This window comes from Onychomys torridus, chromosome 8 (genome assembly GCF_903995425.1).
Source record: "Onychomys torridus chromosome 8, mOncTor1.1, whole genome shotgun sequence".
Taxonomy (NCBI): domain Eukaryota; kingdom Metazoa; phylum Chordata; class Mammalia; order Rodentia; family Cricetidae; genus Onychomys; species Onychomys torridus.
This window is the reverse complement of record NC_050450.1, coordinates 61,397,403-61,410,634: the sequence shown is the minus strand read 5'-3', so window position 1 is coordinate 61,410,634 and position 13,232 is coordinate 61,397,403. Positions and strand designations below refer to the sequence as shown.

The following is a 13,232-nucleotide window of genomic DNA, read 5'->3' as shown; positions in this document are numbered from 1 at the left end:
GCTGGAATAATGTGGACCTTGCCCTGAAGCTAGTGTACAACGTACTCTACTTCTAGAACAGCCAAATGAGATAGAACCTGACTCCCTGGGCTACCTGAAGCACCTCCTTCAACTCAGCACTACAGCTCCATCCTCCAAAAGCCCAGCCCTGACCCCACCACTTCCATCCTCTGACAGGCTGAGGCCTGAATGTCACAGGCATGTAGCAGAGTACCACAGTACCTCTTCCGTATCATCTCCTGGTGCTCTGCTCTGGCCCTGCACACCTGGCATGAGGACTTCTCCTCATGTTAGTTCTGGAATCTACTAAGAGGCCTTTTCTCAGTGATTTCTGCCTGAATGTTTATCCCTACTACATATCCTGGCACATTAAGGCCCTTACACTTCTCCTTTTACATGGCTTTATGCAGACACAATCTGCTCTAGGTCCCAGTCAGGGCTAACACTTGTCATCCTTCTCCTGGACCAGAACCACAGGTCACCTCAAATGACAGTTATTTGTGCCTCTGTCTGAAATCTTCCTGGGTCATGAGTTCTAGGAGGGCAGAGGCCACGTGTGCCTTTGCTATGTTGTCAGATTTCATCTCTGGGATCCAGCATGGTGCTCAACTAAGAGAAGGCACTTGGGAAACACATGCCCTAGATAGGCTGAAGTAAAGGCTAGCTGTCACAAAGTTACCAGCCACAGCTGAACAGAACGGAGAAACCTCAGTTACTGGACAATCTCAAACTGTCTGTGACAGTGCAGATGTGGTGACGTGGGCACTTCGAGATGAGGGAGATGGCATTAATGGCCACATGTTCCTGACCTGGAGGTCCTGGAGGCACATGAGTATTTCCAGGTGCATCTGAAGTTTGGGTCTGGTAGGAAGGGTCCTTCGTTAAGGAGAGACCTTCAGCTGCCATTTTACTTTGCTTATAATCCAAAGGTCTGACTTCTTTATCTGCAGCTCTCTTTCCCTAAAAACAGGAGGTAAATGTAAAAGAATATAACAAAAATGTGCTCCATATATAGTGTATACAATTGTTAGCTAGTCTTTCATAAACCAAAAATCTTTTTAGTTTCTTTAGACAAATGCCATTAATTTCTTAGAATAAACCAGTACTCTATGGTGATTCTCCCACCACATCCCCCTGATCATCTTTGAAGTGCCATCAGAGGTTCCAGGTCACAGAAGCTCATACTAAATCTTCAGTATATTCTATTTGGCTTCCAGAAGCCAATTTTGCAAAGTTCTTCTTTTGGGAAAAAGATGAAGTTGTTGATTTTTCTTCTAGTACAATACAGTGATCGTCTCTAGATACATTCCCACAGGCTGGGAGATGTCTCAAGTGCTCACTATGTAAGCACGAGGACCTAACTGTGGATCTCTAGCAACTATGTAAAAAGTCAGGGATGGTAGAGAGTGCCAATAATCCTAGTGTGGGAGGAGGCAGAGACAGGAAGATCCCTGGAGCTTACTGGCCAGTTAGTATTGCTGAACTGGTATTCAGATTCAGTAAGAGATCCTGCCTAAAAAAAAAACAAGGTGAAGAGTGAGAGAGGAAGACTCTTGATGCTGACTTCTGATTTTCACACACACGCACAAACACATGAAAATGTACACATGCATACAGCATACACACACATAGAAAAATGAAATCCATCTTTATTTACAATCAGAAAAGTACTGTATCTACTATTATCTCTAATGCTATTATAAAGATAAGGTTACATCAAATTTACACATAATAGTGTTTCTAATGCCACAGATGTATGTATTTTATTGATATAGAAATGAATATCCTAAGGGTATAGGACGGAACTGTGAGCTCAGAGGATAAGAGACCTTAGTATAGTCAGATCTCAGTACCCATACATATGCTTTGTTGACACCCATGGGAGGCCTGCCCCTTTCTGAACAGAAACAGAGGAGTGGATGGGGGGTGGGGTGGGAAGAAGAAGATGGGGAGAGGGGATGGAAGGAAAGGAGGGAGGGGAAACTGAGGTCAGGATGTAAAGCAAATGAATAAATTTAATTAAAAAAAAAAAGAAGGCTGGATATGGCCATGTATGTGTTATGCCTGTGACTGCTGTCCAGGGAAGAGACAGGGAGATTGCTGGGGTTTGTACATCACATTAGCTCCAGGTTTTGGGAGAAACTCTGTCTCAAGGAATATGACAGAGTAATAGAGCATGAATGCAATGTCCTCTTCTGACATGAAGCTTACTATGGGCATGTTCTAAGCACTTAATAGGTTTCTTTCAAATGTGGACAGTACATTAATTCCTACAATAGTCCTGTGTTACAGTCACTGTTATTATCATCCCCTTTTACAGAATGCACCTGCACCCGTACACACACACACACACACACACACACACACACACACACACACACACACACTACAAAAGTCAAGCAGGAGTGGGCACTGGGCCAAACATGGAGTCAATCTGAGCATCAAAATAAACAAAAAGTAAAAGACTTAGATTTTAGCAAATAAAGAAAAAATGAAGTCCATTTTGGTGTAAATAAATGAACACATTGAAAGATAGGGACTATAATGCTGTGGGCAGCTTGCTACCAGACACTGAGGGCTCACAAATACAGCCCCAGGAAAAGAGGTAAGGACCGCTGTCCCTCCTGACTGGATGGACTGACTGTATTCCCTCCTTGTGCAAGGTAACCTGTGGCAGGTTAGCGTTGTGTGGCCACCACGTTGATGGTGAGAGAGAGGAGCTTGAGGTCATTCTGACCTGATACCTTGATGGGGCTAGAACAGAAACACCAGTGGCTCCCGCAGCGAAGGGGGGACATCTACAGCACGGGCTCAGCTCTGAAGGCAAACTTGTACAAAAACAATCTTTTGTTGTTTAATCTTATTTTAAGCTCACAAAAGGATCTTTATGTGTGTGCCACAAACACAGATCATACTTGGACCTCTAAAGGGTTTTCTGTCTATTCACCTATCTGTAAATTATAGTGTCTACCTGTTAAAACAGGAACTTTTGGTATCATCTGTTTGTTGACTGAATATCAACCAAAGCTGGGCACTAACGTCTTCAGTTGCATAATCCATTTGTACCTCCTTATATGACTAGCTCCCTGAACACAAGCTTTGACCACATGGTAAAGACACACTACTTACATTGCTAGGCACAAACAGGCCTGCATCTGCTGGCTCCTCAGCAAGCTGAACTGTTTTCTTCTCTAGCTGCTCCTCTGATGTCTGGATGGACATTGTGACTGGCAGGGCTTGATTTTCTGAGGTAGAGTCACCATCTGGCAATACACCAAGAAGAGCTAGAGCTTTAAGACCTGGAACGGGAAGAAACAAGAATATGGTTAAACAGTCACAACAGGGATATTTCTGGTAAGTACCACAAAGCTTAACTGCTGTACAGAAACAGATGGCTGGGGGTTACACAAACCATACAGCAGCATCCCTGACAGCCTACATCCATTCCACTCCTGATCTCAGACAGGAAAGATAACAGCAAAGGGAACCTGCACTTTAAACACAATGAAACACTTAAGATACAACAGGTGATAGGATTGTTTTGAAAATTAGAAACATTTTTCCTGATAGTGCCAAGCAATTTTTTTTTTTTTCTTTTTTGAGACAGGGTCTTACTGTGTATCTCTCTGGCTTGCCTGGAATTTGCTATGTAGACCAGGGTGGCCTTGAACTCACAGAGCTGTCTGAACTAAAATTAAAGGCATGTACTGCATTATATCTGGCTAGCAATTAGATTTTTAAATTTTCACTGGTGGATAGAGACATCACCCTTCTTCTCCCTAAGATAAGTATGATTCCCTGATGTCAGTCAGGATGGGGAATCTATGGTCTGAAAGAAACTTAAATGTCTCAGAAGTTTAACATTCGGATTACTTTCTTACTAATACCCTTTAGTGAAGTCAGACTTACCTTGTTTTTTATTATTTTGAGAAAGAGTATCTATGTAGCCCCACCTAACCTCCATAGAACTGGATTTGGGTATGCATGATCACACCCAGAAACACCATTATTTGTAAGCAGCTTTCATCTAGGACACAAGTACAAGTAGATTTGCACTTCAGGTTAAAAAAAAGCATGAATTCCTGAGCAAAGTGAGAGATTCAAATACTACAGATCCATGGACTTCCAGAATTTTGATTATTAATACTGTATCACATTGTCAGGGAAACACTTTGACTAACTAAATGCTAGTTTATGCCAACAGTCCGCTCAAGAGAAGACTTAAGTTCCAGGCTAGGCTGAATCTCTCTTATGTACCACCTCTTAGTCAAGCATGGTCTTTTATGGCTGCCTGGGCTTTTTGTCCAACAGCAAGCAGAGGCGGGGCCTGGGGTCCTACCTAAGGGACAGTTACCTTTACCCTGGTGGGCCTTCATCAGACAGTCCCCGACCAGCTGCATGCACTGGCTCCTCAGGGTGGCAGCATTGCTGCAGGCCCGGGGGTCCAGCGGCTCCCCATCCACATGCTCTGTGCTGGTCAGGTGGGCACTATAGAGAGCCAGGGCAGCAAAGAGCAGCCAGGAATAGTTGTGGATATAGGGCTGGATGAGCCTCTGCCGGTCACTGATTCTGATGGTCACCATTGGGTGGGCTGTGATGCTGTGGGTTGGCAAATGGCTGCAAAGACAGGAGAGTTTTAAGGCCTATAGCATTTGTGAGACTCTGAAAAGGATCCCTGGACCTCAGGGGAGTATGTACTTGACAATGCTGGGCACTAGCTACTGATATAGGCTGTGACTACTGAAGTTTTAAAGAACAGTATCAACTCTTTCCCCAGAGAAATGAACAAACACAGACACTGGGCATCTCACATTAGCACTTTACAACCTAAAGCCCGCACATGGAAACCATGCTAAGGAAGAGGGAGTTTAGAGAATTCTGAAGGTGTGTTAATGCTGTGGATATCGCTCTATAAATAAAATGCTGTTTGGCCAGTGTCCAGGCAGGAAGTATAGGTGGGACAAGAGAGAAGAGAATTCTGGGAAGTGGAAGGCGGAGAGAGAGACACCGCCAGTCACCGCCATGACAAGGAAGATGTAAGGTAATGGTAAGCCACGAGCCATGTGGCAAAGTATAGATTAATAGAAATGGGTTAATTTAAGACAGAAGAAGTAGATAACAAGAAGCCTGCCACGGTCATACAGTTTGTAAACAATGTAAGTTTCTGTGTGTTTACTTGGTTGGTTCTGAGCATCTATGGGCCTGGCAGGTGAGAGAGATTTGTCCTGACTGTGGGCCAGGCAGGAAAACTCTACATGCTAACTCAAGTTTGGTAATGCAAGGCAATGTCCATAATTTAAAAGATGAATTATAAGGTATAGGAAAGAAATGACTTGAGGTTTGAAATGTGCTTTAACTACTTTAAGGTAAAAGAAAGGTATGGAGTAAGTGCACATGACGCCATCTCCCTAACTGATGAATACGAGGACACAGAGGGCACTGTATTGCTTTCTCTTCTTCTAAGTATGTTAAAAAAATTGTCTTATACAAAACAAAACCTTTCTTTAAAAAAGTAAGGAAGGGGTCTCAAGACAGCTTAGCAAGTAAAGACATTTAGCACACCCAGTGACCTGAGTTTAATTTCTAGAACCCACAGAAAGGAGAAAAGAGAGAAATGACACCACACAACTGTCTTCTGACTTCCACATGTGCACACACGTGCACACATGCACATACACACACCCCTCCCTATTAACAATAAAAGTTTTTTAAAGTAAGAAGGCTAGTACTATAGCCCAGGTGTAGAGTGCTTGCCTAGCATCTGGGAAGTCCTGGGTTCAGTCCCTAGTACCACAGAAAAAGCAAGACACCCCCTTTAAGTGAAGACATATAACCCCAAAAGGTCATGGTAGCGGCAGGATATCTGACATACCCATAGGAGTATTTCTTTGCTGCATAGCATCCATAGCAAAGATCAAAGTCATCACATACATTGCAATTCATTCTCCGGCCTATGATCAAACCCTGGCAGTGGTCACAGGTAAACTCCATGTTGACCATTTCATGATCATCTCCATGGCCCTCAGGCTTCACTCCACCTGAAGAAAAACAGCAGTGTGAGGTGGATGGGGTAGAGGGTCCCCCAAAGGGCTAGCAAACCGATCCCAGCACCAGAGGCATTTCTCATTTACTACTCCAGAAGGCAGGGGTTCCTCTGAAGACCAGAATGCTGCATATCAATGATATTCTCAGCATGGAACTCTTTGGCAATGGTCCAGCTGACTGATCCCCATTCTTCAGTGTCCCAGTGAGATCAACCACAGCTGAACTCCTGCCATGACTGCTATTTGGAGAAATGGCCCTGCACTTTGTGAGCTACCTCCTATACCCATCGGACAGAAGTTACGCTCCATGTTCCTATGGAGCACGCCAGTGATCAAGTTTCTGTTCTTCCTTTGCCACTGCACAATTATAGGTGAAAACAGACTTCAGAACCCCAGACCCAGTCAGTAAGAGAATGACAGACATGAGCAAGACAGGCTACTCTGATCTCACTCCAAGTCCCTGCTCAATACTCCTCACAGCTGGCCACTTCTGTAAGTGCTGTAACCTGGTGTAGGCCCAAACAGCCTGTGACTAGAGTCTCCTAAAGGAGAATGCCAGAGAGAGTCTTCTGAGCATAGCTTCGATCACAGTAACATCCTACTTGTAAACTTTCCCTCCTGTCTCCAGACTATTCGGACGCCTTAGCCTAGCATCGCAGCGTCCCACAGCCTGGACCCTATCTGTCTTAGTCCATCACTTAACTGGACACTCGAGGGTGTCTATCTAAACTCACTGGAAGCACTCATTCACTCCTGTCCCTAAGCTTGCTCTGCTCTTGATGGTAATGCCATCTTCAGAGTTTTGTGATGTCACCCAGTTCGAACTTCCTTCAAAGACCAAATCTTACCCTATCTCCTCCACAAGGCTTCTCTGCAGAGTACTGCTATATTTCCAAAATTCCCCAGAAACACTCTGCATTGCTCATTTATAACAGCATATGCATTCACTCTGTGGCTATGTTTGGTCTCTCTGCTAGGTTCTATTTCCAGGACAGGAACTGTGTTTACCTCTGGACTTCAAATACACAGAGCCCTCCAGTGCTCACTAGTACAGAAGAGCTCTGCCCTAGCACCCATGAGTCAAGTATACTAAAGAATATTTCAAGTTTATTTTGCTTGTTCATATATGTTGCTATTTGGAAACACTGCATAATCAGAAGCAAAACTTATCTGAGTCTGTATTCATTAGTCCTGATAGTTTATCAAGTGCCTCCCCAGCAGGATAAGAAATGGAAGGATGTCAGATAGGAGCACTAGAGGTCATTATCGAATTGAGGGAGATGACTCATTTGCCAGTGAACCAGAGACTGTCACTGGACAATGTCTCTATTTAGCACAATGAGTTTAAAACTGGCAACCTTTTAGAAAGCAGAAATGACTGTTACTTGTGGCCATGGGATTCCCCTCAAAGCTCACCAAGGAAACAAGTCTTGCAGAGGTCCATGTCACTGCATTGCAGACATCGGTAGCGATGCCAGGGGGCAATCTCATCACACCCATCACAAGAAATGTCCACATTTAACAGGTCACAGTAGCGAGCAATAAACATGTGCATCTGTAAGGTGAAATGAACACAATTAGCTAACAGACTTTCTACTGTGGCTACTGTTTATTAATCAATTCATTCACTCAGTAGGTACCTAAGATAGCCAAACTTTGTACCAGGTGCTAGAATTTGAAGCTGGATAAGCAAGTACCCATTTGGGAATTCCTTCAACCAAACAGATGACAGTCATACAGTGTGGGGAATGCTTTGACAGGCAAATTCAAGAAGTTCAAAGAACACAAAGGACACTTTCAAAAGTATTGGGAGATTCAAGGAAGGTTTTTCAAAAAAGACCATTCCTCAGTTAAAACCGAATAAATAGATAAAGATAAAGGTGAGAGGAATGTCAGACAGAAGGAACAGCAAAGTCTACAGAAGCTTTGCTCCTGAAAAAGGGAGCATAATACAGGCTGGAGATGTAGCAGGGTGTGTGAACACTTGCTTGGCAGGCACAAGGCACAGAAAAACAAAGAAAAGAAAAAGGACGAGGGTTTTTTGGTTTGCTTTTTAAAAAGATGTACTTTTCATTTATGTGCATGTGTGTGTGCGCGCCTGTGTATGTGCATGCTTCCTATGTATGTGTGCCTGCAGAAGTAAGCATTGAATTCCCTAGAGCTAGAGTTATAGGTGGTTGTGAGCCACCCAGCATCAGTGGCTAGGAACCAAACCTGGGTCTTTTGGAAGAGCAGCAAGTGCTCTTAACCACTAAACCACCTCTCTAGCTCCAGGGCTTTTGGAAATGGGCAATAATATAGTATGTATAATAAAGTACAGAGGAGGAATAAGCAGGTGAAGTTAGAAAGGTAAACTCCAAGGAGACTAAACTGCTAGTGTTTAAAAACAGTTTTTAAACAGAAAAGTAAAGGCAACAGATTTGGGTGCTCTGAAGGTTCCTCTGGTTGCAGAGCAAAGAATGGATTTTTTGGATCAAGACAAGAGTTAGGGAAGCTGACTATCACACAGCTGTTCAAGTAACTCTATGGTGGTAATAAGGGCAGGGATGAGTTGTAATCAGGATGTGGAAAGCAGACAGATTTGAGAAGTATTAAGGAGGCAATATGAGAAGCTTTGGTGACCAAATTAATAAAGAGACCAGTAAGAATGACATCCAGATGTTTGGCTTGGGTACTTGTTAGACAATGGCAGTGCCAACAAACATCGAAAGAAGACTCTTGATTCTGGCACATTAAAATAGCAGGGCATGGTGGTGCTTCCCCATGATTTCAGCATTCAGGAGACTGAGGTAGGAGGATTGTAAGTTTTGGGCCAGCCTGGACTTCTCTTATATTTTTGGTTGTGAGCCTAGCCTTTAATGGCTGAGCCATCTCTCAAGCCCCAGCCTGGACTGCTCTATAAACAAACAAACAAACAATGCTCTGGTTTCTCCTCAGATCATATAAGTCTTTCATCTTTAACTAATTAACTAACTAGCTAGTTAGCTAGCCACATAACTAGTCAACAGACTTTCTACTATATTACCTAGCTAATTTACTTCCTGGCAGCAGATAGTAAGGGACTGTTACATGAGCAAGCTATTGGGTTACTGGAAAGTATGTGGTGGCTATAAGTTAAGTTTATTTTAGAGTCTGCATATGAGGAAACCAAGTCAGAAAGTCACTGTTTGGTAGTAGATGGTATGTTGTAAGAAAGGAAATCTGGGGCTGGAGAGATGACTCAGAGGTTAAGAGCACTGACTGCTCTTCCAGAGGTCCTGAGTTCAATTCCCAGCAACCACATGGTGGCTCACAACCATTTGTAATGAGATCTGGCGCCCTCTTCTGTATACATAATAAATAAATAAATCTTTAAAAAAAAAGAAAGGAAGAAAGAAAGAAAGAAAGGAAAAAGAAAGAAAATCTTCCAGGTCACTTGAGCGCTACAGGATGTTCTCATTCAGACATTAACTTACAAGAGAGAAGTCACAAGTACCAGTTGGTGTGTTCCTCTTAAGCATCAAAAAGGTACTATAATGGACAGAGTGGCTGGCAAACAAAGGTACTTAATATGGGGAAAATTAGTGGCTTCGAGGCAGCAAATGCCTGGCGCATGTGGTAGTGGTAGGTGGGACACCTTACAGAAAGACAGATAGGCTACCTAAGTTGACTCCATTACTGTGTGGGTCATTTAACTCTCATATGGTAAACAGGAGCTGCTTCCAAGCTCACTTGATTGTCAACCTTGTAATTGGAGTGGTGCTTGCCGACAGGATGATAGTGTGCCAGTCCAGAACATGAGAGTCCAAATGCTTTAGCAGTTCCATTTTGAACTAAATTAATACACTGGAATCTAATAATGTACATCAGCCTGATGAGACACTCTGCTGTGAGCCTAGTTCTATGAAAGTAAGCCACATCAGGATGAAGACCAGACATTGGTCCTGAATGTTCCCAGCCAGAAGCCCTCTGGGAGACATCATCCAAGTGTACCCCAGGGACACCCTCCTCTCCAAACTCCTAGCAAGTCACCCAGATTGCTCTAGCTGAGAGGTCTTACTTTCCTCTGCTTCTCTGGATCCTCTTGAGCTATTTTTTCATACCAGGCCTCAAACATGCCATCCTGACACTCATCCATCCACTCTGAGTTCTGCTTGGCATCAGCGAGCTCATCTTCTTCACTCCACTGGCTGAAAGAAGGATGTAATGAGAGAAAAGCATGCTTCTTACAATACCCAAGGAAGTGCTAGTTAGCAGATGTTGTGTCCCGTATGTTTAACAGACTGGGCATTTTGAAACAATGGGAATTGCTTCTCAAAGCCTCAGAGTTTATCTGTTATTTGATAGATTTATGCTCAGAAAAATAAATAAATGAGTAGATAAATAAATAATAGAAAAATCCTTTCTTGAGCAGACTACATTGAGTAGGGCAAGCCTATCATGTGTCAGGTAGATCTCTGTGAGTTAAGAGGTCAGCCTGAACTATACGGTAAGTTCCAGGCCAGCTAGGGCCTGTCTCAATAACAATAACAACAACAACAACAACAACAACAACAACAACAACAACGATAAAGTTTGGGCTGAGGATGTAGACTGGTTGGTAGAATGCAAGAAAACTTGTGTTTGATCTCCAGCATGTCATAAACATCACACGCCTGTAACCCTAGGCAGGAGGATCAGAGGCAATTCTTGGCTATACAGAATGTCTGAGGCCAGCCCGAACTAAACATGACTTTGTCTAAAATAAATTCAGTGTGGGTGTGGTTAGAAGAGACTAATGCAATCATCACAGGAAGGGGTCAGGAGACCCTGTGACTTCAGCTGTACCAACTAGTTGCTATGAGACCATGAAACATAGCCTCTGCATCTGTGGCCTTCACATACATGGGCTCCATATCTTTGGATTCAGCCAATATCATATCAAAGATATCTTTTAAAAAATTATCCCTGGGACTAGAGAGATGACTTAGAAGTTAAGAGTCCTTATTGCTCTTCCAGAGGACTGGAGTTCAGTTCCCGGAACCCGTGTTAGAAGCTCCCAATTGCCTATTATTCCTCCTTCAGGGAGACCCAACATCTCTGGTCTCTGAGGACACCTGCACTCACATGTACATGACCACACAGAGATACACAAAGACACATATAATTAAAAATACAATAAATCTTAAAAATTGTCTGTATTGAACACGTGTAGATCCTTTTTTCATCATTCCTTAAATAACACAATGTAAGAGCTACTTACCAAGCATTTACAGTGATTTATAAGGCATCATATGGTCACCTGAGATGATTCAATGTGTGTGGGTTAGGGGCCTGAAGCATCTCATTTGTATTGATGAGGCTTTAGAACCAATCCACTGGCCATGGCACATACTTTTAATTTCAGCACTTGGGAGGCAGCGCCAGGCAGATCTCTGTGAATTCAAGGCCAGCCTGGTCTACAGAGCAATTTCCAGAACAGGCACCAAAACTACACAGAGAAACCCTGTCTCGAAAAAAAACCAAAAAAACAAAACAACAACAACAAAAAATAGAACCAATCCACCAAGGGACATAAGGACAGGGATGACTGAACTTTACTTGGCACTGCTCCTGATTCCTCATTTCAAATACAAGATTCCAGGTGGTAACGTCACAGACTCTTCTCATTCAAGTTATAACTTTACAGTTTCAGTTTACAGTTTGCTTCATCAATGAGAACTTAAACATGTGCTGGAGAAACAGCTCAATGGCTAAGAGTAATTGCTGTTCTTCAAGGGAATCAAGTTCAGTTACCAGCACCCACACCAGGCAACTCACCAGCACTTGTAATTTTAGTTCTGAGAGATCAGACATCCTCTTCTGGCTGTCTATGGCACCCACATACAAGTGGCATATGTTCACATAGACGTACACATATAAATAAAAAATAATAAATCCTTAAAAATTTTTAAACATGCCAGGCAGTGATAGCGCATACCTTCAATCCCAGCACTCAGGAGGCAGAGGCAGGAGGATCTCTATGAGTTCAAAGCCATCCTGCTCTATAAGTTCCAGAACAGCCAAGGCTACATAGTAAAACCCTATCTCAAAATGCAAAACAAACAAACAAAAAAACCTCATCCATCCATTATTTATGTATTCAAATTAAATGGTTTTAGGCTTGCTCTTACACAGTCTTGGGCTAGTTCTGAGGGACTTGTGTGGAGGGCATGTGTTCCCTTTCTCCTCCATGGCTATATCTTACTAGCACAAACAAAGCTTGAAACACTGGGTTGACTGACAGCTGAAGAACCAGCTGTCACTCAGTGCCGTGACCCCCTGTCTGCCCTCTGACAGCAGGTAAAGTGATAGAGACAGCTTTATCTATAGAGCTTCCTCACTGGCCCAAGGAGACAGTTTTCATTGTCCCCCGCCTTCCCAGCATATCTCCTTGAGAGTGAAAATAGTGGATACTGACTCATTCACTTATGTCTCAGTTCTCCTCTTAACACCTATTCTTCTGTTTTGCTCCTCTCTATACAAAGTCATAAACGTTAAGTGGGCTTGAGCAGGTAGAGGCACATGGGTCAAAAGTGGAATAAAGCACCTCCCTCTTGAGAAGCCCACATCTCCTCAGAGGTGTAGAATGATGTCCTTTTCTGAAGCCCCACTGTCTTAATTCCCATGTTTACAGCTATATTAAAATATTGTCTCAATAAACTCCCAACCTCGTTTTATAACAAAACCAAAAATTATAAAAAAAAAAAAAAAAAAAAAAACCCACTGTATACTATTTTCTTTTAATGTAGGGGAGAGTATAAACATAGTCCCCCATTATCATAAATTCCGTAGTCAAATTTCCCATGTTTGGGAAAATAGTGCATCCCAAGGGTCATGGTTGAAAAACCATGGTTGAAAAACCATGGTTGAAAAACATCCCTGGGAAAAACATCTTCTTGATTATGGTATCTCCTCTGCCAGGCAAGTTTTGTATACTATTTTTTATTGTAACCCAAGTGCTTACTTACAATGTGCAGGACACTATAGTGGCTAGTGTAAAATAAAAAGATTCTCCAGTTCCACAGGCTATTAGGACCACCCAAAATGAAGACCATCCTCATCTTTCAGGTTCACAACACTACTACTGCCGATTTGCCCTCCCCCACTGTATACCAGGCACTGTTCTAGACATTCAAAAATAGAACTTAAGCATTTTCCACAAATCTCAGGGTAGCTCTAAAGATGAAG

The 13,232-nt window shown here is 42.9% G+C and overlaps 1 protein-coding gene and 1 pseudogene across 1 annotated transcript in view; both read right to left on the bottom strand.

The window, feature by feature from the left end:
* Zzef1 (zinc finger ZZ-type and EF-hand domain containing 1) overlaps nt 1-13,232 on the bottom strand; it is a 110,352-nt gene that overhangs the window by 32,326 nt on the left and 64,794 nt on the right. The window contains exons 31-36 of the mRNA XM_036195252.1: nt 10,084-10,213; nt 7,461-7,599; nt 5,873-6,038; nt 4,355-4,617; nt 3,130-3,299; nt 810-960 (exon numbers count right to left, since the gene is read on the bottom strand). Of these exons, the coding sequence (XP_036051145.1) occupies nt 810-960; nt 3,130-3,299; nt 4,355-4,617; nt 5,873-6,038; nt 7,461-7,599; nt 10,084-10,213 (1,019 nt within the window). The remainder of the gene's footprint in view (nt 1-809; nt 961-3,129; nt 3,300-4,354; nt 4,618-5,872; nt 6,039-7,460; nt 7,600-10,083; nt 10,214-13,232) is intronic.
* Nucleotides 12,791-12,973, bottom strand: LOC118590554 (annotated as a pseudogene).